Genomic DNA, 24,307 nt, shown 5'->3' with positions numbered 1-24,307 from the left:
TTGTCTGAGCGCCGTGCCTTTTTGTTCTTTTGAAAGCAAAATTTAGGCGACTCAATCACCATGGCTTTATATTCTTAAATATATTTTTTTTCATGGTTCTGTATGGAAAGTACACAAGCAGGAGTTACTAGCAACTCAACAGCGTCACCAGACACTTGATTTGTTCATAATTCAATGTTATTTCTTCACTTAAAAAAAAAAGAAAAGAAAAAAAGGAGAAAATTTACACCAAAAGCACTGAAAAGGCTTGTTCTCTTCTTGTATGGTTTATGCAATTTTATGTCACCGTTGTCCATGCTTCCCTGCCACTAATGTATCCAGATTCTGTCTGGACACTCTTCCTCATGCCCTGCTCCTCTTCCTTCAAATAGTTAAAAGTTGTTTGAATTCCCTGACTCTTGTGGGCAGCCTGATTGGCGTTTAGATTCTTTGCCTGGCTAAAGCTAAGTAGAGAGGAGTTTGGGGTTTTAGGTTTGATTTAAGAAAGCGCCTGGCTTTAGGTTAAAGCCAGCATCTGCCACGCTCCCTTCCTGCCGAACGCGGGCAGAAATTAGGTGCACATTTGGTGCAGGCTGTAAATAGTGGCCTTCCACTCAAGGTGCTCGTGGGAGGGTCCATCTGTGTTTGTGAATAATAAAAATAATACTTTGTGCCTTACCCAGGGAGTATAGGCACTGACTGACAGCCATTTTGCACGTCATTAATGGGACTACTTAATCACCACACAAGACTTTTCCTGTGATGCATTTTGTAAAACAAAGAAAAACAAAACGACCTTTCTTCCTGCAGGATCTCTATGGCGCCACTCCCCCTCCCGCACAAACAAAAAAAATCCTGATTCCTCCTCTCCTTTGGCGAACAATGACTCGTTCAGCTTTTACCTTCTTGTCCCTTTTCCCTCTTTCTCGTCCCCCTTTTTTTTTTTTTTTTTTTTTTTTGGGGCCTTTGCTCCGCCTCAGTGGCGGAGCTGGCAGTGACACTGATGAGGAAGATTGCCCAACTTGTCCCACGCCCCATGCTCCTATTTGCCAAACCTGAAGTGTTTGGGCTGAAATTTTCCAAGCCAGGTGTGTGCCTAAGGGTGAAATTTGGAGAAATTGCAGCAAAAATAGTTCTGCCCTTGCTGATTAATGAGCTTCAGAGGAAAATGAGTTTGCCCGTGCTGGAAAAGTTGCAAGGTTTCTCTGCACAGCAGCAGGTGTTGAGGAGGCTCCTTCTCCTTTGGACCTGCACCCGCTTCTGGGTCCACTTCTGTCCCCATCTGCAACTTCCTTACACTGCAGCAGCTCAGGAAAGGCAGAAAGGGCCATGATTGTCAGAAAATTTTCCTTTTTTTTTTCTTTTTTTTTTTTCTATTTTTGTGAGCTGCGCACTTGTGCAACACTTGTGGACCAACCAGTGGTGGCATCAAACCAAAGAGCTGATGCTGCAACCCTTTTCCTTGAGGGATCTTTCTCTTTTAGAGACTGATAGGAATACATATATATATATATATATATATATATATATACGCATAGGTATATAAGGTGTTTGGTAGAAAAGTTGTAACTGGCATGGTGGAAAAACACCCCGATCTGGCTGAATTATTAACCTCTCAAAGTACTTGAGTTGCAGATGCTCAGCAGAGCCAGAGTTGCTGCAGTGAGCGTGCGCGCACGGCATGGCAGCGCCGCGGGGTTGAGCTGAGCTCCCACGTCCCCCCTGCCAAATGTTGGCTCCGCAGCAGGAAAAACACAAATGTGGGAGACAGACAGAAATGTAGAAAACATGGTGGGAGAAGGACCTGTTTCGGATGGTGTGAGATGGCTCTGGGCTCTTTGAGCCCGGCTGTCGTTCGGAGCGTGGCACACGGGCCAAGATCTGGATTTCCCCTTCTGCTACTTGTGCTTCCCTGGGACGCGGTGGCCAACCCCGCAGCCCGTTGGCTCGTGTTTGCCTCGTGCTGCCGCCGCTTCCCCGCTTAGTCCTGGTGGCAGCAGCAGCCAGTGGTTGGCCTGGCTGCTAGAAATTTTCATTTTTCCCCCTTTGTATTTATTTTATTTAAATCAAGTGGAGTGCCAAAAGAATTACGGGTCCTGTGGAAAAAGTGGCGTGTGTTCAAGTAATTCCAGATTGCATCAGAGTGTAGAAGACGACTGAAGACCTATAACATAGAGTAGATTCCACCCAAATTTTGGCATTTTCTAACTTCTGATTTTGCAACTATTACATTTATTTTTTTAATGTGGTTTTAGTGTAATCTGTGTGTGGGGAGAGCTCGGTTCTCCCTGGCTAGGTTTCCAGTAAGGTCCTTTAAAGTTAGATTTTTTTGATCAATTCCTTCTGACGTTTGCTCTTTTCCAGAGCTGCAGTGGTGCCGTGTGCTTGCTGTCTTGACTTTCCAGGATTGATTCGTGTTTCTCTTGATGCATTTCCCTCGCTTACTTTCTCTCACTTTATCTGCAAATTTTAAAAAGTCTTTCCCCTTTAACTTAATATCTCAATTCTGCTGTTTTCTTAATCTGGCCAATTGTGCAGCATTCAGTTTGTTTGTGATCCATTCATATTAGTACGGGAAGGACTTAACCATGGTCTGATCCGGTGTGTTTTTTGTCTTAATTTTTGCTCCCAGAATGACCTGCATCCCCCTGGAAGAAGTTAATTCCGTGGTTGTGCAATGGATCCGGGAGGGTGATGGTCCCTTGCATGGAGAGACGCAGCTCCCTCACCTCTGAATTCCCAGCCCCTAGTGCTGTGTAGCTCTGCACGGTGTGTGAAAGACTGTATGAAACAACTGCTTGTTTTTTAATTTAATTTTCTTAAAGATTTGAAAATTTTTATTTAAACAAGCTCTTAGGAAAAAAACAAGCACAGAGCAGGAGGAGATGATTTCAGGCCTTTAAATCAGTTCTTCTGGGTGCAACGATGACATCTCTTTTGCCATCACGATTTTGTTTCTCCTTCTAGAAGGTGGTGGTGACTCTCCTTTCTGCTCCGTTTGCGTTTCTGAGCAAACGCTGTGGACAAAGATGCCATCAAAATATAGAGGAGCAGAATGGTCTTTCCTGCGTGTATTTATTGGGTTTTTATGAGCTTTCCCTTGCTGGGTCACGCACGCAGTGCAACCTCGTAGATGTGCTGGTGGGATTCTTCCTCCTGAATTGCATGCCTCTAACCTGCTCTCACCCCTTTGTAAATGCTGGATGGGAATATTGTCAAAAACCTGCAGAACTGAATTTCCGAGTCGAGCTGGAGGTTTGGAATATGGTATTTAGCTCTGGCTGGTAGAGCCATGCTTTATTTAAAGCAATGCAGCTGGGGGAAGGGAGGAAGCCATGGGGAAGCAGTGAGGTTAATTCTAGGTCTGACAAACCAGAGTCCCTGAGAAACTAAATCTATAGAGTTTAGTTATAGGAGGCCAAAAATGTTCTCGCAAATTGTCTCAGGCTCTGAGACAGTAAAGATAATATCAACCACAGCTACTCTCCACAGGAAGAGAGGGAACGGATGTAGAAATTAGAGGCATTTAGGACCACAAATAAAAAATGTTTTTCACTTGGTCCTTAAAAATCTTTTCCCTGATATAGAGCAATGTGATGTAGCAAGAGTGACAGCAAGGAAGTGGAGGGAGCCTTCGAAACCCAACAGCTGCATCTCGTACCCTTCAAAAGCGTTGCCCTCTGCTCTGCTTTTTAGAAGACTTTGCTCTGTGCTTTTTTTGGTCTGGCACAAAATTAGTTAAATGAGGCTGTGTAAACATGGAAAGCTTTGAAGATTTAGCTTAGTGTTTCTAAATAAATACAAAAGACTGCCCATACATGATCCAGTGTGGGAGAGGGTGGGTTGGCCCATAAAGATGATGAGCATCCTTCTTTGTTTGTGTATTGACCCTGGTGCCTTTTTTCAGACAGGGACTATGGGAATAAGAGCCGGGTACATAATCTGTGTTCTCCTTGTGCCCTCTGTACCCCTCTGTCCTCCCAAACCTGTTGCTTGTCCACTGTGTGACTTGGGAACCAAGAGTTCTCGCTGTTGTGCTGGTTCTTGCAGCATTGCGCGCACAGCAGATAGCAGCCCCGATCCTGGGCTTAAGTGTGTCATGCCAATAATAGCATTAAAGTTTCAAACTGAAGGAGGGGTACTTTTTTTTGTGGTGTTTAATGATTAATTAGGTCAATTTTTCCAAAATTAGACTGCTGGAGAAGGAATTGGCCAATAATTTATAGTTTTTTTTTTCACAAAATCTTGCAACAGGAGCTGCTGTGGGCTGATTTCACCTCCTCCCCCGCTACAAGCTCTACCTGATACCCCAAACTCGCTTGTCCCCAGAAGAGGTTCATTTTTAAAACAGTATCCATTAATATCCCAATTTCCTTCCCCCCCTCCGCTTTCAAATCTTGCATTAAACCCCTGTAGATTCTGCTTTAAGTAGGCAATTAAGCTAACAACATAATTATATCCCTTAATGCTCATTTTAACCGGTTTAGAGAAGAAACAAAGGGGAAAAGCTTCAAATATATGGAAATAAAAGCTCTGTTGTAAAGATATTTTTGATACCCATGTGATAATTTGTCAGAAGTGCGTAGTTTGCCCATTAGTGGCTGTGAGGAAGCCTGGAGGTCACAGTTTAAGTGGCTTACAAGCAATGTGGAGTTTTACCTTCTAGGTGTCCTTTTCCTGAACCCTCTTCCGGCTGCAAATTTAGGGGAATCCCAGGAGATTTGAGACTATGTCCACTTAACATTGCAATATAGTGGCTGCATAGCTGTGGTATGATAGGTTTTTCTTTTTTTTATTACCTAGGCAATTAGTCACAAGAGACCAATACACTGAGTCCACAAGCTGCCGCCTTGCCATATGCATGAGTGGAAAATAGAGCACTGCAAAATAACATTGATGGAGAATTATTGTAGTGAATCTGTGCCAATTTAGTGAAGCTCCTTTGCTATCTGTACAGAGCCAGGCGCAAAGGGGAGTCACCGCCTCGTGCCCTCACGATAACAATCAGAATAACTTCGATTCCATTTGTGGTTTTCTGCAGAGCACACAGCATCCACAAGAATCTGTTTGCTAGGCACAAAGTTTTATGAAGACCCTCCAAGCTTCAAGGCAGGAAACTTCTTGGGCATCTCAAATTTTGTTGATGAATCCAAATACTTGGTCAGAGTCAGATTTTCTGAGGTTGCTCTGAAATAGTAATACTGTAGTACAGGCAAATAAAACTGTAGATTGTGCTTTGTTTTACAGAAATACAGGCTCAATTTCATTTGCCTGTTGTGTTTCTGCTGAGGAGCTGGAGGTGCCATTCGAGCAGTCTGACCCATCCCGGTGATGCAGCCCCAGTGCTCAGTGCGTGGGTGCCAGCGATCGAGATGTAGTGAGGACTATCAACTTGACCTTCCTTTCTGTGTCATTCATAGGGAGAAAAAAAAAGAGCAATATTGATCCTTCTTAAGAAAAGGGAGGTGTTTTGAAACCAAAAAGTAGGAATTAGAAATTCTCTATCTCATTTCTACTCTGCTGAGCCATCCAATCCATGACGCAAGGACCTACAAGTGCTAGGGACGTGGCATTTCTTACGTACAGTTTTTCTCGGGTTGTGATTGGGAGAGGACTCCAGTAGCAGATCAAGTGATGGCCTTCTGACTTCAAAATTATTGCTAGGTCAAGAGGCGAAGGAGATCACAGAATCCCAGAATGGTTGAGGTTAGAAGGGACCTCTGAACATCATCTAGTCCAACCCCCATGCTCAAGGAGGGATGCGTAGAGCACGTGACACTGGGATGGAAGGATGGGTTTTTCTTTATTTTGAGTAACATCACTCAGGTGACTTGCCAGTGCGAGAGGAGGGAGTATTTTCATTGTAATAGCCTCGTTATCTCTGGTCTCTGTTCAGTCCCAACACTGGTTGTTTCGGCATGGTACAGCTTGCCTGTGGGACACTCGTGGGCTCTTGGGTCTGTGCCCTTACGCTCTCTCTGGATAGAGAAAGGATGCTCCTGGGTGCAACCTGTGCCATGTGCTCTAGACGTCCCTGCGTGTGCAGGGGTTGGGCTGGATGATCTCCAGAGGTCTATTCCAACCTCAGCCATTCTGTGGTTCTGTGATTAGGCTGGGCTGTAGCAACGCCCTGGTGGCAGGTTCCTGTGTGCAGGTTGCTGGTCTCTTTTCTCTTTGTGGAAAACACAAATCATGGCCTATTGCCAAGTGTCTGCAGACCCAGAGCGGATCCTTCGGCTTGGGGAAGCTCTATCAAATCCTTGTCCACTCCTCCCTCTGGTTTCTGCTCACCCCTTCAGTGGTACTTGTTGCTAAAAGTGAATATCCATATGGCATGTTTTAAAAATTAAAAGGATACCTCATTTAAATTGGCCAGTTAAGGAATGTAGTAAATGCCCAGGCTGCCTCTGTTTGTCGCTTTTCAGCATTGGTAATTCTAATGATGGGGTTCCCTGATGGCTTTCACTGTGCGCTGCCCTTGTGTGGGTGGATGTGTCCTGTCCCTGTCTCGCTGTCGGAGCCTCTCCTGTGTCCTCCTCTGAGCTCGTGTCAGTGTGGAGGCAAAAACACATCAGAGCAGAAGGTCCCATCAGTGCGAATGGAGTTTGCCCTGTCTTGGGTGTTAAAGGGGGTCCCTGAAAACCATAGATTGTCTTTTGCAGACTCCCTGAATTGTCAGAGCTTCATGTAATTTTAAATGCTTGTTTTGAAAGTTATGAGCAGAAAATAATTCTTGTATCTAAGAATTTTTCCAGATGTCCAGTAGAGTGATCTGTGGGAGGTGATGTGCCGTAAGCCAGTCCTGAAATTTGTTTTCCTGAAAGTTTTTGTCCTGGGTTTCCATATTTCTTGAGTACAAAACCATTTGTCCAAAAGATGTCCACCAGTCCTGCTGAGGTTTATATATAATCTGAGGGGAAAACAGTCTAGCCAAAGTGAAGAAGGTCTTATTGGTGGGCTCATCATCAGGCTTTGCTAAAGAACAAAATGTAGTGAGGATGGTTTTCTTCGAAAAAGCTTGTGAAAGTTGGTGCATGGGAGCTTTTGCAGCCGAACATCTTACAGTTCTGGGGAACTATACTGGAAAGGAAAAGATTGACAGTAGGAGAATTTTGGTTACACATCTGGAGGAGGAAACAACCTAATTTATTAGGTGAAACCTAATGTATTTTTCATGCAGAGGACTGCAGGTGTGTTACAGTGGGTTCATTGCTCTTTCCTCAACTTGGAGGCAGAACCAGCCCTATCCAGCACTGGCAGCACCTAGATGTGTTGTTGTGCTGGTGGGAAATGCATACTTCATTTGAAAGTTATCTTTTAACAATTTGGCTCACGGGTTTCTCTTTACTTTATAGATATATGACATCAAATTTGCCTTTTTTCCCTTTTTGAAAGAGTTTGCAGCAGCTGTTGGCCTATGGACTTCTCAGAGCACTAATGATGCAGCCTACAAAATGCAGGCATGAAATGGATGTCCTAAGAAAACTCGTGTGTCTCTCCACATCATGGTAGCAGATCTCCCAAACTGCTCTGACAAATCTATCTTGCTATTGAACTGTGCAAGTAATAGGGTTTTGGTTTCTTAAGGCTCTAACAAACTGAAAAATTACATTCCAGATTGAGCTAAAAGAAAAATATATTGATTTTAATTTTTGTTGTTGATGAGAAAATAGGGAATATCACGGTGGGATGCATAGTTCTAAAATCTTGGGCTTGCAACTGTTTTGTTTGGGCTTGGAATCTTACAGTTCTTTCTTTAAAAAAAAAATAAACAGGGCGGATGTTTTGCCTGTGTGAATCAGGAAATTTTAAACGTCAGTGTTTTTTAACTTTTTGAAAATGAGTGTCATAGTCTATTGTATGAATAGCTCAACCAAAAATGACACTAATCCGCAGAAGGGTTGGTCTTGCTGTATCTGCATTTTGGCTGCAAATAATTTCCCTACAGCTCTCTGGCCTCATTTTTTCCGATACGTGAGCTACAGAATTGAAGGTCGTGTTGCTGTCCCTGTTGAAACCCTGTGTGATGCTTGTCCTGTGCAAGCTGCTCGAAAAGCAGCTTCTTTGGGCCATTGCGATGGGGTAGGACCAGGTGACACTCTTAAACTTGGGAAGAGCAAGAGGAGGGAAGCCGGATCTCAGCAAGATGGCTGCTGTGTGCCAGCAGGTTCAGCTGTAGCCAGGAACAGTTGGTTTTTCCTTTTTCCTTATTTTCCAAACTGCAGTAGTCCTCCAGGAAGCCAGTGAACCCTCCGACTGAGCTGCTAGGGATTTTTTTTTGTTTTGTTCTTTTTTGTTTTTCAATCTTGGAGGTTGGTCTGTTTATTTATTTATATCTGCTCAGGGAGTTGATCTGGTGATATTTATAGATTTGTGGTTGGCTGATGGGAGTTATTTTGCAATAAAAAAATCTAAGATTTCTACTTTAAGCCTTTTTTTTTTTTTGACTTAATTTCCCCCCTTCCTTCTTTCTTCTTTTTTTCTCTTTTCTTCCTTTCTTTCCTGCTTTGGGGAGAACGGGGCAGACTAAGCTGCATCTGAATTTCCCCCTTGTAATTACAGCTCTTTTTTTAAGCTTGAAAAATTCATCCAGCTTTATGTGTGCCGTCCCCCTGCTCCCCCTCTGCCCTGCTGCTTACGTAGAGATCAGCATGCTTCGGCTTTTTCTCTTTCCCGAGTAAAATTACCACCGTTTCGTGCTATTAAAGAATGCAATCAAACAAAAATGTGAGTGAAGGTGATGTCCCCTAGTTAAACTTTCATTGGTAAATGTTTGCTCAGCTTTGGTGTGTTAGTCCATCCCGACGCTATAAGGCAAGAAGGCTTTTTAGTGCGGAAACCCCTTTCCAGGGGCCGTCCTCCCTTTCCTAGCGAGAGCCTCGGTGTTTCCCTGCTCCGGAGCACGTTGTGCTGAGCCCTGCTCCACCGCTACGCGCACAGGAGCGGTGCTCACACGTGCCCTGCGTTTGGACCGATAAAAGGACATAAGTTAAGGGGGATTTTCCTTAAAAGGACAAGAGTTTTGATTTTGTTACGTGAACAACGGTCTGGGCTAGCACTGGGAGCAGCGCTGCTTGCTCAGGGCTGTCGCTGCGGAGAGGGAGACGTGGCCACGTGCTGCCTCCGTCTTGGTTCCTGTTGCCAGCACCATGCCCGGGCGGCTGGTGTGCCCTTGCCACTGCCTTGTACTTTAACAATGCTTTTTATTAACTCCAGATACACACCTTTCTGCTATGGGTTATCATGAGCTCGAGAATTGTTTGCTTTTGCATCACGTAACTCAGATTGATACTAAATTTCAGCAATACTTGTCTCTGTACAGTGCTGTTCTTTATGGAGAAACCGTAAGTGTTCTCCAAAGTTTTTTAAGAAGTTAAAAAGCAACATTTCCCAAATGTCCAGTTCTGCCTCGGGATCACACTGCCTGCCACTGCAACCCAGATACCTTAGCCATGAGCCGCAGCAGCTGTTCTGGGACATGCATCACATTTCCCACAGATTTAAAGGGCAGAGTTTCACTTATATGAACGTTTCTTGGAAGAAGTAATTTATTACTAGCCTCTTTTGGACCTGTGAAACCCATGAAGCTCTGGCCAGTGGATCTATCGCAAGTGCGCGCAGCCCTCTGAAGGGCTGCACTGAGATGTTCTTGGCTGAGTTTTTAACATTTTTTTCTGTGCATCTTGGATTGGGACATCTTCAAGATCCCTGACTCTTGCGAGGAATCTGACAGCATGAGGAAGGGGAAGCAGCAGCAGGACTTTGGGCTCCTTCATGGGTGAAGGCAGATGGGTGGTATCCATTTCTGAGATGGTCGTTCCTCTGGATACTGGCTGGGTCCCTCTTTGGCACCATGCAGAGGGCGGACTTCCCACAGACCCCTGGTGTGGGAACAGAGGGATGGTTTCTCTTGAGCCATTTTGCTGTCAGGTACTTTACCTGCTTTAATACACACCACGATTGCAGGTTGGTTGCGTTAGGAATACGCTTCTAGTCCCATGGGTAGGTTGGGAGGCTGGTTCTATGTTGCAGAGTTGCATCTGAAGGAGCTGAGTCATAGAATCATCGAATGCTTAAGGTTGGCAGGGACCTCTAGAGATATCTAGTCCAACCCCCCTGCACACACAGGGTCACCTAAAGCACGTGGCACAGGACTGCGTCCAAGCGGGTTTTGAAGATCTCCAGAGAAGGAGACTCCACAACCTCTCTGGGCAGCCTGTTCCAGTGCTCTGGCACCCTCACTGTCAAGAAATTTTTCCTTAAGTTCCTGTGGAACTTTTGGTGTTTCAGTTTCCGGCCGTTTCCTCTAGTTCTGTTGGTGGCCACCAGTGAAAAGAGGCCGGCCCCATCCTCCTCACTGCCTCCCTTGAGGTACTTGTAGACACTGCTCAAGTCCCCTCTCAGCCTTCTCTTCTCCAGGCTGAACAGGCCCAGCTCCCTCAGCCTCTCCTCATAGGGCAGATGTTCCAGGCCCCTGATCATCCTTGTGGCCCTGCGCTGGACTCTCTACAGAAGTTCCACATGCTGCTTTCAAATTCGGACATCCCACTGTCTGGGAGCTTGGAGTATCTCCTGGCTGGTCCGCACCGTTGAAGCCAGGGAGGAGAGAGTTCCTGAAGGGAGCTGTGAGTAGGAGCTGCCGAACCACGTCTCCCAACCACATGTGCAAACATCCCCTCCCACCTGTCCTTGCCCCTGCTGACGTACCGGCTCCTCGCTACAACATGTATCTCACCTCGTTAAGCTGCTGCACGGGCCTGGGTGTGTTTGCTCTGATGTTGTTTTTTGGAGGTTTCTTTTGCTTAGATTAAACGGTTCTCAGTTGCCTTCTACTGGAGCTGTCCTTGCAGTGGTGTTAGGTGTCCTGTCAGCCCGCCTCCCCTCAGCTGAGCTGTGGCGGCAGGGCCTGTCGCGGCCCCGGCCGCTCCGTCGGCAACGCGGCAGGAGTCGCCTTGATGAAACTCAGCTCTGCGGCCTCTCCCCGTGCTTCACCTCGGCTGGAGGTCGGAAGGGTGCGAATGGAGAGGTCCTGGCAATTCTTGCACTTTGGGTAACTCATGGTGTGTCAAGTTGTCCAAACGCACATGGATGTTGTGTTTGAAAGCAAAACCTACCTACTTGGGAGGAAGACATGTGCCTGTTCACAAACGTGAGTTTGCTTGGGACAAAAAATGTGTTTAACTGCACATTTGTAGCAAAGCAAAAAAAAAAAAGGTTGTGTGATTTTGTGTATAGATAAGTCCTATTTTAAAATTTTTGTATACACGCTTAGGTTGATAGATATGTTTGTTTTATCAAGTTGGAAAACTGCCTGTAACAGGATCTTAAAAAAAAAAAAAAAAATCCTGAGTTTCCTGTGAAATTGGAAACCTGGAAAAATGAGTGTATTTGTAAAAGACTGTCACGTGGCTCTCTATCCCTCTTTTCCCTCAAGTTAAAAAATAATAATGCCCTCCGCCCCACTAAAAAAAAAGTTTCATTTTGTATACATTTATTCTATAAAAATATTTCCAGCTGTTTCTTTTACTGGGAAACTCATAACATTTGTAAACAACTGCTTGATTCTCAGAATTCTTTTGTTTTGCCCGGTCACTTTTATTTTCCAGCCTTTACAAGATGAGAGTTTTGAAGTAATCAGTAATGTTTTTTTCTCCTCTTCACCCTCAATTTGATTTTTTTTTCCTTAAAAATGGAGTAGGAGAGCACTAACAACAGGAGATGAGAAAAGACTATTAGAATTTTGATTATTTTTCAGTTGCTTGTAGCCAAGGAGAAAGTCTTTAAATCCACATCAGTGTATTTCATTGATTTAATTCATGATTTCATGATTCTTTTGGAAAAAAAAAAAAAGAAAAAAAGACACGACCCTGAGGTACATGGGGTTGAAACTTTTTAAAACTTGTTTGAACATAAGTACTTTTAGTTAAAAATTATCTAATGTTCCCCTTCTGTGTAATTCTGGTAGAATATGCTCCTTGAATTTCACCAGGCTGCTATAGGAAAAAAATAAAATGCAAAGCACAGATTCTGGCAGTACTTTCAGCAGGTTCATAAAATTACTCTCATGAATATTCCCTTGACTCAAAGGCAACTGCTTGCAATCCTTAAACATGTCTACGCCTATCTGAAGTATTAGGAGTCAAAGCAAGTGGTTGGTGACATGAAGATCTTGGTTACTCAAAGGCAATTTTTTCTTTCATTTTCAAGACTGAAAAGCCTTAGAGCTGTCCAGTGCATTAACAAACTGGTTAGTCCCTTAATATTGGCAGGATGGTGTTAAATCCAGAGGCTGATTTAGTCTTGCAGTCCAGTAGTTCCCAGTAGGTGAGAACTTCCTCAGTGAAGTGGGAAAAGGGCCATTAAGGTAAATCTGGAGGTGCTCTTGGATGCATATGGCCTGTTCACCAGGTTTTAGCTTTGCTGGTGTGGAAATCCGCTGTGTGTGAGGCTCGAGATGACAAATGGCCAACCAGAAAGATTTTCCTGCTAGCTTTGCATTTGATCTCCCTGTTAAGAGCCAGCAAAACCCTGGGTGTGCCATTTTGAGCATGGATTAAACCTCTTCCATTGGGAACCTTTGGGCTGAACATCCAATTACAAGTTATTCAGACAACTAGGAAGCTGAGTAGACAAAGACAAAACACCCAAATTATTAAATTAAGCTTATAACAAGGGAAGGAAATAAAGACTAGGCAAGAAGTAAATACAATCAAATTTAAAGAAAAATGATTTCTAGATTTAAATCATTATTTTTCTTTTGCCTGCTTGCATTTTGCATCTCTTCTGAAACTGTCCAAGATATGAGTTTGGGGAGAAGCTTGAGCTGAATCCAGTCCAGCCATTTTCAAGCCCAAACAATGGGAGGGAAAAAAAAAGTTAAAAGAAAAATAATTCCTTCCAGTGCAAAGAGATTTGGAAGTTGGCATGGAGTGGGCCAAGTCCACTTCCAAGTCAAGTCAGAAGTGAAACTATAAGAGTGGAAATATCATTTCCATTTCAGTATTTCCACAAAATCTCCAGCTTATATCTGACCTTTAGTTTTATCAATCTCCTGATTGGTTTCTTTATTAATAGTACGAGAGAGGCACCTAGCGGCTTTGCTGAGCCTGAGAATCTATAGAAGAGCAAGATGATTTCCAGCCTGTTCGGATCGCAGAGTGAAATACTGTCAGCTTTTAATCAGCCCGTGTAATACAGGGATGGGAGCACGAGAGAGCCAAGACGCGGATGGCTCATAACGCACGTAGGTTGGACTGCAGGAGCAAGGCTGCGCTTTCGTTCAACACCACGGGTGGAGAGAGTGGTGGGAAGTGGGTCCTCCCATCATCCATTGAAGAAGGTTGAGTCCATCGTTCTCTTCATGGTAGAAATTGCAAAACGTCCTCCAAGAGTCATGATCCAGAGGAAGAAGCTCTGTGGGGTCTGCAGCGTGTTGCTGGATTGACATCCCAGCTGCTTTTGGTGGGTTGGGATGAGGGCACCCGATTTACCACCGTGTCCTTCTGGAATCAGAGTGGGGCATCCTTGCTGTATGCATCCAGTGCCTGGGGCTGCCTGAAGTGGGACACAGACTTCTCCTTTACAGTCTTAGCAGTTTCTCATCGTGAGAGGTCACAGAGTGGTTGGATTTTCTTGCGTGACTATCGTCATAGCTCATTAGCCTTGTCTTCTCATCATGGCCGTCCAGTAGTGTGAGCCAGCCTGTAAACTCATTCCCGAGGAGCAAGACGAGCTCTGGGAAGCGCTGCGTCGTGCAGCGTGGGTGCGGAATCACGCCGATGGAGTTGTCATGTTTGCAGGCTCAGCCACGCATCATGTTTCGTGATGCCCATCCTCTTCAACAGATTGGCCTTCAGCAAGAAGCAGATGTGGCCAGGGGCCAGGAAAAGGCTAGGTGATGCTCTTTTCCCTGCTTGAAATTGCTTTGCGAAAGCTAATTTCTTTTTATGATGAGCAACCAACTCAAACAGGCGTTTATTTGCATGTGTAAATTTGGTATATGTGTTCACATGGGTGAGATAGCTGCTTAATAAACCTCTTGAATTTTTGTGTGCTCAAACAAACACGCTCTGTACATGCAGATTTACAGACAGCCAATTGGAGAACTGCTGGTTAATTGTGTCCCCAAGTGCAGTATTAAATGTAAGAGTGTTTGGTCTATTAGATGTGTAGGAGCTGGGAAGAATGTTACTGCGCTTCAGGTTAAAGTAACCTTGACAATTTCCTATGAATGAACTTTGGAGATCTTCATGTTAAAACAATTTTTTAAAATTGTTATGTATGTATTTATTTTTATTCTAAAGCTGGGTTTAAATAATGCACGTGTCCAGGAGGAAATGCAGCCTTGCCGTAGTACTTTCTTCTTGCTCTGTAGACTTACCTGTATGCTCTGTTGAGGAGTCTAGAAGATGTTTAAATACATTTGACCCCTAACAGCTATGGATGACTGTCACAGCACAATAAATGCTGGTGGACAGATGAATCAGTGGGGTGGCACTTAGTTCATGGTGCTTGTCGTATGAGCATAGCCCGGAGCTTTTCGGTCCCATCGCGTCTCAAGTACCACAGGTTCATGGAATGACTGAGGTTGGAAGGAACCTCTGGAGATCCTCCAGGCCAAGCCCACTTCTCAAACAGGGTCACCTGGAGGATGCTACCCAGGTATCCCTGCTGTGGTGACCGTCGTGATCTGGTGCTGGAGATGGCCAAGTGCTTCCACCCTGGGTGGTTTTGATTTATAGGTGTCGTTACCACTAGTCCTTGCTCGCCTCTCTGCAAGCTCCTCTCTGTCCTAGACTGGGACTACATTCACCTCTGCAGCTCAGACAGAGAGTCACTTCCTTTTTCCTTTGATGATCTCAGCTAGAAAATACTCCTTCAGTTCTCACCTGGAATTCCAGACCCACTTCCCATCCGTGGCTTGGTGAGAGAGGAATCGGTGCCAGCTCGCTCCGACAGCAGGACTGCAGGCAGGAAGAGCAGGAGCTCCTGGAGTAAGCGCCGTGCTGCTGTGCCCAGGGACAGCAGCTAGAGATGGGGCGAGGGAGGGCAGGGACCCTTGTTCTAGGGAAGCTGGTGCGGCATCACTCCAGGAGGGCATGACATGCTAGATCTCAAACTTCTTCCATTTAGATTTATTTTTTTGGTTATTTTCTGAGGAGAAGGCTCATGCCAAAGAAAGTTGGAGTGTGTCGCGCTTATCAGATTAGTTTCTTGGTCCCTCCTGGAAAATCTGCGTCTTTTAGAAACTACCTTGTGCAATTGTTAAAAATTTGTTCAGGCGAAGATGATAAAGCATGGTATGAAAAGGAAACCCAACAGGCTAACGGGTCAGAGATCATTTTCTCTTTGGGACAGAGTCCAAGGCGGTGGACTTGGACCCACCGATCAGCTCAACCTACATCATTCTGCCCTTCCGAAGTTTGGGTGGGCGCTGTGCTCCTTGGCTCCTTGGATGAGAAGAGCAATTTGGAGGAGAGGTGATGTGGGAAGACTGTAGTGTCCACATAAAACTGAGGAAATTGGGTTCTCTCCTGGCTTTGGCAGCAGGAAGCAAAAGATCCAAAAAAATGGCAAGGATGTATTTATGGGTCCTTGTGTTGTGCACATGTTTTTGTACTGTTACAGGGTTTCTTTTCTTTCCTTTTTTTCCCTCCTCTTAAGGGAAAAGTAAATGGGAAACTGCCAGTGTCTTAACCTTTATTTGAAATGAAATAAATAAATAACAGCACTTTGCTGTTGCTCTGAAGTTAATAATAATAGACAGAGCAGGTCGTCAGGCCTATTGTTATTTTTATGGCACATTCCTCTGCAAGACCTGATTTCAGTTGCTTATATTGTTGCCAAATTTTAATTATTTGGGGTGAAATTTTCCATGCTGGGTGTCTGCTTCTGGCTCATTTTTAAACTGTATGTGTGTTTTATGTGTAGACTAAAATTATTCAGATGTCTTGGAGAATGTGTTCAAGAAAGTAGGTTGCCGTTTTCTTTTTTCTTCCTTCCTTTTTTTTTTTTTTTTTTTTTTTAACCTCAGGTAAAATAAACAATTCAGAGCTCTTGCAAGCAGCACAGAATAAATCTGATTTAACCCTGCCGTAGAACAGGGCCTGGAGAATTTGCGTGGTGGGTCACCCTGGGAACAGTGATTCCATTTTGGCTCTTCCGTTGAAAGCCTGGCAGAATTACAGCCTTGGGAGCCTTGTTAAACTTGGGAGGCTTTGGAGCAAATCGCTAAGGTGATTTTATGAAAAAATTAAAATATCATTTAGTGAACCCTCTAATACGCCTTTTGTAAAGAGGCCGGATGAGCTAGTACCGTGGTGAGAGCAACGAGCGGAGCTTGGAGAGGCAGCCCAGGCCCTGCGTGGAGGAGCCGCTGGCAGCCTCGGCGGGCGGGAAGGGCTGAGGCCGGCTCTGCCCCCGGAGCGGGACGGGACACGGGACACGGGATGGGACACGGGACGGGACGGGACACGAGACGGGACACGGGACACGAGACGGAACGGGGGCTGCGGTTCTGAGCGCGGCCGCGCGCGCGGGTCACACCAGTGTGTAAATGCTCTAGATCACGGGCTAAGCAGTCAGGGGCAAAGCAGCAAGCTTAAACCTCTTGGGATTTCATTGGAAATTGTTATGCTTTTTGTTATTTGTTAATAACTGTTGATTTTTTTTATTTTATTTTTTTATGTAGTGTTGCCCTTTTTCCAAATATTTACTTTTTACTACTTATTTCCAGGCATTTCTCAGGGCAATTAGACCTCTATTTGGAGTCTTAATTTTAAATGCTTTATCTTTTTAGGAGATGGTGGCTGCTACATTGCTTATTTACCACTTGATTTGTTTTGTGCTTGCCACTTGTTTGAGCAACATATGGATAGAAGCTCCATGTTATGCATCTCTGCATTTTACTTTAATAGAAATTTATTTGTATTATTTAAATAAAACTACCTTAAACGTAGCAAAGATGTACAAAAGTGACTTATAAAATCATCTTTTGAATTTTAAATGATTATAACTGAGAGACAGTGTTACTAATTATACTCTAGTAGGAGTGTCTCTTCTTCAGAGCATGATGTCCCTCGGAGTTTCTGATCTGCATCTTCTCATGCTCAGAGCTTAGCAGATGAGTATAAGCTCTAGTGCTTTTGCTTTTTCAATTAAAAGTGAAGAAGTTAGTGAATTAAATTAACTGGGCAAACTGGTGTGCAGAAGCTGTCTCTTCACGCTTTGCAAAGATGCTACTTTGCAAAAGCTGCTGTGACACATTTCAGCAAACTCTGGTTGGAGCCGACAAAATGAGGACTTGCAGCTCTTCACTGCACTGCCTTCTTCCTAGGCTGTTTGTGTGCCTTTATAGCACTTTTTTAATGCAGCACTTTATTTTAAATAGATTGATACTGTGGCTTGCAAAAGGCATTATAAGATCATATATGATTCCAAATTGGTTCATTGCAAAATTAATTTTTTAAAAAATCTGGTTGAAATAGTTGCTGCTGCCTTGGTGAGTCTCCATCCTCGTGGGTTTTCTCTGCCGTGTTTGAGGAGCAGGAGGAGGGATGCTTTTTCAGATAGGGTCGTGGAGGTGAAGGACAGGACAGCAAGGGCAGTGCCCCAATGGAGCACGAAAATGTTCTGCTGAACTTCAGTAACTGAGGTAGCTATTTCTCTCTCAGAGTTTTTTTCCTGAACGTGCAAGGAGAGAAGGGGGTGTCTGTGGGGGATTGTCTTGGTGGCCTGTGATCACCGATGGCCCCTCAACGCCGGCTCGTCCAAGGAAAGGTGTCTGCCCGACCGTGGTGGGCAAGCCCTCGTGGTCACGGCGCGGGAGGCTCCAGCAAGGTGGGGATCAGAGCGAGGCAGCTGCTGTCACCTGGGAAAGTCCGCAGGAAATCAGTGGAGCACAGAAACAAGCATCGCCGTGTCCAAGCCGGCCCTGCCACCAAAGACACGGCCACCAAGCCGAGTCCTTTGGCTTCTTGGCAGCGAGGTTATTTTTGAAAGTGAGAGTTGGTTTCTGAATAACTCAAGGCAGGAGCCACCAAGCCGTAGCAGAGGCAGGGTGGAGAGCTCAGCATCGCACCGTGGTGCCCTTACCCTTCACGTGGGCAGGGGGAGGAAGCCGGATGCGTCCCTCAGATTAAACGTTGCAGTGTAAGGTAGCTGAGGTTAGCCAAGAGTGACCACACTTCTAGCTGGGTTTCCCCATCTGTAAAATGTCCCTGTGTTTACTTCCTATATACAGTTGCTAGTAACTCTGAAATATATATGTATATTTAGCTTGTAACTGTGTTTATTTTGCAAAGGTTGAAGCCCTATCATTTTTTTTTAAGCTTTGCACCTTCACATATTGTGTGTGATTGGAGGAAATTATCTACCCATGATTCATGTGAGGAGCGCAGGGGCTGCCCATAGCAGCCCTTAGAAACATATTAATGGTCTCAGTGCTGTGGCTGGGGAATTTATTATTAAATAACGTGGCAGCCTTAGAAAGGCCGGGCTGGGATTCACTGTGCTGGTGCGGTACAAATGTTGAACACAACAGATCCTGCTCCCGGGGAGCTCTAATCAAGATAAATTGATGTTACATAAAATTTGGCTTTTAATTGCATGTTTGGAAGCGGATCAGTGTGCGTGCTGAACCGAGGGTTTCTGTTGCGCTTTTGGGAATCGAGGCACCTTTTGGTGAGGATGTGCTTGTATAAGAGATTCTGGACCTTGCAGACCACTCCACTTGATTTCGCTCTGATTTGCCTCAATGTTTAGGACCGAAATGGCCCAAACCAGGGGCTGGGGCATCGCTTCAGCCATCGGCAACACATGGCAGGGTGGTCCAACAATCTCCTTGTGCTGGGGTGGGTTTTGAGCCTCTCCCCATATAAGTGGCCAATGGAAAATGCCAGTTTTGGAGATGCCTGCATCTCCACGGGCCATGTTGGGTAGAACTGGAGCTTCTCAATATAGGACTGTTGTTTTTTGTGGTTTCTTTTTTATTTTTTCCTGAGACAAAACTTGATGTTCCCCAGCTTCTATCAGCTCTGTAAACTTGAGGACTTCTCAGAAAGCCCTTGTGCATAGAGAGTTTTGGTCCCCTGCTTATCTGTGACGTGAAATGGGCAGAGGGTCTTGGTCCTGCAGGGCCGGCTGGGCTTTGGAAGAGCCACGCGCCCGCCTGCCGGGATGCGAGCTGGGAATTGCTCGGCTGGTCGGGTCCTTTGGAGGATGTCGGCTTGCGAGGGCCACACTGTCGCCTTCCCCTTTCACACCCTTCTAGGAGGCTGGGTTGCAAAACCTCAGGATGGGAATTTCTCAACTCTACATACAGATCTAAAAAAAAGAACATAAAATGCATCACATGCATGACGCTTTACAAACCAATATCTGTGTCAGCTTAGGCAGTAAATCACATGAGCGACTCAAGCTAACATACGTGCATAACCGAGAAGAAAATGGCAAATATTAGGATGTTGAGGCGCTTCGTATCTGTAACACATTCCCCTTCAGAGCAAGTGCTCAACATGGATTCTTGCTTATAAAGAGATTCTTATAAAGAAATTCTTGTGTATACATATATACATATACACGCACTCTCCCTATATATTTATATATATATAAAAGCTTGCTTAAGAAGGAGATAAGAAGTTTGCAACCTCAAAGAATTGCCTTGATTTCTTACTGACAGTTTCCCACAGGTCTACACACTTCCCAAGCTGAAATCTTTGAATTTTTTTGGTATAGAATATTTGATCTTCCCATTGGAACGGTGCAGCATGGTAATCCTCGTGCACCTGGGTGAAGGCAGAGGTTAGGCTGCGGGCTTAGCTTTGACTTGAGCGTTTTGTGCCTTGCCTTTCACAAGTTATTTGTCTAAACAACCTCTATGCTCAGTATTTTTAATGCGGAGTTAGAATTGCCGGCGCCCTTGCAGCTTCTCTTTGCTTCAGGAGTGGAGCTCACAGTGAGACTTGGGAGGTTGAGTTTTGCAGAAAGCTCTTTCGACTGATGGGAGTTGTCGCGTACCCGATCTCTAAGGGATTTGAGATAATGCAGAGGCCCCAGCACCCCACAAGGTTTTTGCCCTGGCTGTATATTAAGACTCCCTTTTTTCTTCTTTTTTATTTTTTTTTGGCTTTTTTTTCCTTTGGCTTTTTTTTTTTTTTGCACACAGATCTAATCTTCTAGAAAATGCCCCGAGGGTTTGAGCAATCTACCAGTTGCAGGGACCCATAAAGGTTTTTTCTTTCTTTTTTTTTTCTTTTTCCATTGTGTAAGCATGACAAATCATTAATTTTTGATTGATTGCTTTGAATTATGGGTGCTCTGACATCCTTTCTGTAGCTGAACAGCTGTATAACAAATGAACATATCAGTGTTCACAAAAGATTGGAGATCTAACAGAAGCAATTACACTGTCAGCTCCTCCCTTCTGGCTTTTCCCAGGCAATGGAGGGAGGAAATTTTTTAACAGAAATTCCTCAAGTGGCTAACAATAATAATAATAAAAAATACCTTGTTGTAATTGAATTAGATTTTTATTTCTTCATTGCTAGTGCATTTCTTAAACTGGAAGCCAAGGTATGTTGCTGCTTTGTGCACCTCAGAGAATCTCTTTCAGCAAAATTTCATATTAGGAATTAAAAAATAAAACCAAATTGTAATTTTTGGTTGCTATTCCTTTAAGATTTCAGAATTGCACCAGTGCACTAAATGTGACCTCCATAACTTTTAAATTAAGAATTTATGCTGGCTTGAAATTTATGAAATATTTCAGCATGAAAGAAAGCCTTTTTCCCTCAGGAAAATTGAGCAATAAATCACAGCACTCTCGATTTACTGCCCTACAGCCAGCCAAAGATAGGATTTTTTTTTCCTTCCCCCCTTCCTTCTGAAAAAAAAAATGTAATCATATAAGACAGCTTAGCTGCTATCCTCCCACTCTCTAGAATTTTTAATTTCAGCTGTTTCTGCTTGGATTTATTTCCAATATTCCTGCTCGGCTTTTCAATTTCCTCAGTTATTAAATTTTAATTCAGTGCATTAGCATTTAAATTAAAAAAGGGTTTATTTTATCGAAATCGTTGGCTAGCCCCCATCCTGCTGCACATGAATTGCCTGTTTCTGCCATTTGCACAAAATGTGAAATGCAACTAATATCTTTTAACTTATATTTGCACAAATTCAGAAATAAAATTTCTGGGTTTGGAATAATATTGTCTTTCCAAGGAAGGCTCTAATCAGAGAACCGAGGGAAAGACGCAGTGCCTGGCAAGCCAAAGAGGCAAAAATAGGAGTTGCTCCCTGATAATCCGGTTTGAACGGCGGGCGGGTATTGAATTAGACAATTCATAACTAACCGAGGGAGCTCTGCTCGGCTTGACCCTTCTAATTAGGGAGCAGCCCAGGTATGTTTAGAAAACAAACCCCAAGCCAGCCCGTGACTAGGTCCAGTGTTCAACCCTCTGCAAACTGGTGTTTAAGAAGAGTTTGTCCAGGAGAGCTGGGACTTGGATGAGTCAAGATTTGGGATGAAGGGGGATTATTCCGGGTTTAATTTTGCATTTTGCGTGCTTTCCTGGTAGGGTTGCTTAACCTTTTGTTTGCTGCTCTCTCCTTTCCCAGGATGGGGGCTGCCCGCTGCGTGGGGGCCCGGTGGGTGTCGGGACGGGGAGCTGGGCCCGGGGTGGCCCTGGCACCCGTGTTCGCTGGGCCCCGGGCAAGCTCCTCTCCTCGGGCCGTGTTCAGCTGGCTGGAGTCCCCTGGAGTCCCTCTGCCCCGTGTCCCTGTTGACTGGCTCCAGGCCTGCAGAGCAAACAGGAGCCATGGCCTCTTTTAGGTGTAATTTTAGGCCATCTGAATTTGGGTGTCTTCGCCTTATTTTCCCTCCACAGAAGAGGGGATTCTTATTTTAAACCTCGAAAGGCTCCAGTGTAGCACAATAAAATGATTGCACAAGAGGTCTCCTACCAGTTGCCACCAGCACGGTGTGTTTGGAGACGTTGTCGTGGGCTGTACACTGGGGAATAAGCGTTGTGTTCCCAGAAAGTTGCCTCACTTGTGGAGCTATGTCTTAAATTATCCCTCAGTCTACTGAAAACTTAAGTCGTGTAGTTGGATTTGAGTGCATGACACGTCCTGCCAAAATTGAGAATTGAGCATGTGTGTAATTGAGAATGGAAAAACCCAAGGATTTTTGGTGCAGAGTGCGAGCAGGAAGGGTTGGAGTGCAATCTTGCCTTTCTTATCCTAAACAGCTTTTTTTAATATCTTTTTGCCCCCTAGGCTGACGAGAGCAACAGTACTGGAAGGAGGAGCTCCTCAAGCAGGTATGTGGATGAGTTTCTCTTTCCTGGTGGGATGTCCTGGGCAGATCTGGCTCTGGAGCAGGAGATGGGGCGGTGGAGGCGCAGCCACCCAAGAAGGGCAAGGCAAGGACTTTAGGAGCGCACGAACCCTGCACCCATTGTAGGTGGTGCTAAATGCTTAGATTAACAAAAGATAACTCTGGCCTTCGGGGCTGCAAGGAGCTGCGTGTTTGTAGGTGGTCTGCCTGGGTCTCCCTGGCCTCTGCCCACATCTGAGAGGTGACGTAGGGCTTCCAGGATGGGCCTCTGCTGGAGATCTTCAGCGCTACTGTGGCAGTTGGGTGAAGACCACCCTGTTCCTATGTAAGAACAGGGAAGGGAGTCCCTGTGCCCCCAGCCCTCTCTGATTTCTTTGCATGCTGCGAGCCTGGGAAGGCAAGGGCAGTGGCTGCTTCCAGAAGGAAGGAAGCTCCACAAGAGGGATGTGATGCGACTGGATCAGCCCTGTGCTAAGACGTGTCTGTCTCCTGCCTGTTCGTGCTGTGGGGGATCTTCCCTTGCTGATATTCCTGGTCCCAGGACATGCAGTGTGGCTGTGCTGCGGGCCTGCTGATGTTGCCTGGAGCAGCTCGCACAGCCTAGCACGCTGCTCAGATTTCCCCCCAGTTCCCTGTGTTTCGGTGTTGGTTCATCTGAGCCTTGAGCACCAGCTTCCACGGCCTGGGGGTCATCTGCTGAGAAGGCCTCCTTCGGCAGCGTTCATTGCTGCTGCTGACGAAGACTGCCACCAAGACATGGAAGTATGGAAAAACGTGCTTTAGCTGGCCTTCTGCTGAGGAGGAGCGTTCATGGGGGAGAGATGGTGGGAGCTGAGTGGCTTTGCCTTGGAGCAGTCTGATTTATCTGGGACCATGTGTGTTTGAAGCACAGTTTATTAGAGTGGGGACCATGAAGTACCCAAGTCACCACTTAGGAATTACATTGCAATGGGTAGGGGAATATAAACTGTAGAAAAACTGTGCCAGGTTGGCTGCCATGGAAGAAGTCAGTGTGGTCTGGTAGGCTGCACTTCACCTGGGAGATGGTTCCCTGAGGTTCACATATTCCTTCCTTGGCAAGAAGGTCACGACTGCTCGGACAATCCTGAAGCTGCTGCTGCTGCTGGTGGGAGGCAGGTGCTGAAGCCAAGGCCTGTGTCCATGTGAGGAGAGCGTGGATGTGGCTGGAGGATCAGTAACGCTGGGCTCGCAGCACTGCTGTCTCTGCTTTGAGGTGGCAAGGGCTCATTTTCTGTGCAGAATGGGCCCATCATCTGTGCACACATATGTGCTCTGGCCTCAGTGCTGTCTCATCTGGCCTTGGGGGAAGGCCCACGAGCACTGCAGTTTAACTGATCTCCTTTGAGACGGGAGGCTTTTATCTGGGGACCCAAAGCTCCTTGAAGCCAGGCAGCTGGAATCACCACTTTTCTACCACGCTGCCTTCCTCTTCTAAAGCTCGATCTGTGTTTCATGCCCTCCCCTTTGCACTAGCAAGCAATAATGTGTCTACTAATAGTATTCCTGAACACCCTCTTGTTGCTGTCGGGGACTTAAAAGCACTGCTAAAGTTTTATCTGTCAGGTGAAGCTCTTCCTTCCACGTTAAAACTCAGCTCTGTTCTTCTGATCTCTGAAATCCTTCACGCGAGGTCCTCCTTCCACTTCGTGCATCGTTTGCTCCCCTGCGGTGACAACCACTTTCCCTTCCATCACTCCTCGCGGCGCCCTGTGTCAGCATCTTAGGGGTGTAAGAAAAAATCATTTTGGAATAAAACGCTGTTTTGTATTTATCGGGAGTTCTTTAGTAATGCAGAATATTGCCTAGCTTTGAAGGACTCCTGGTTGCCCACAAGAGTAGGGCTTGGGTGAGGGCAAGGGCAGCTTCCCGCAGTGGGGAACCACGCCAGCGTTGGGCCTCTTGTGCAGAGGACCCTGCTCTCTGATGGCCCTCCTAGAGATGAGCAAAGGACACGTACCTGCCCCAGGAAAA

The 24,307-nt window shown here is 45.4% G+C and overlaps 1 protein-coding gene across 1 annotated transcript in view; it reads left to right on the top strand.

Moving 5' to 3' along the window:
* The window catches only part of ZNF618 (zinc finger protein 618), a 156,736-nt gene that overhangs the window by 52,894 nt on the left and 79,535 nt on the right, over positions 1-24,307 (top strand). Inside the window, exon 2 of the mRNA XM_088527978.1 lies at positions 22,255-22,298. Within this exon, the coding sequence (XP_088384104.1) occupies positions 22,255-22,298 (44 nt within the window). The remainder of the gene's footprint in view (positions 1-22,254; positions 22,299-24,307) is intronic.

The sequence above is a fragment of the Tinamus guttatus genome, unplaced genomic scaffold, assembly GCF_059628265.1.
Source record: "Tinamus guttatus ecotype Peru unplaced genomic scaffold, ASM5962826v1 Tinamus_guttatus_pri_ptg000297l, whole genome shotgun sequence".
Classification (NCBI taxonomy): Eukaryota; Metazoa; Chordata; class Aves; order Tinamiformes; family Tinamidae; genus Tinamus; species Tinamus guttatus.
The sequence above is the reverse complement of the archived record's forward strand: the minus strand, read 5'-3'. Positions and strand labels throughout refer to the sequence as shown.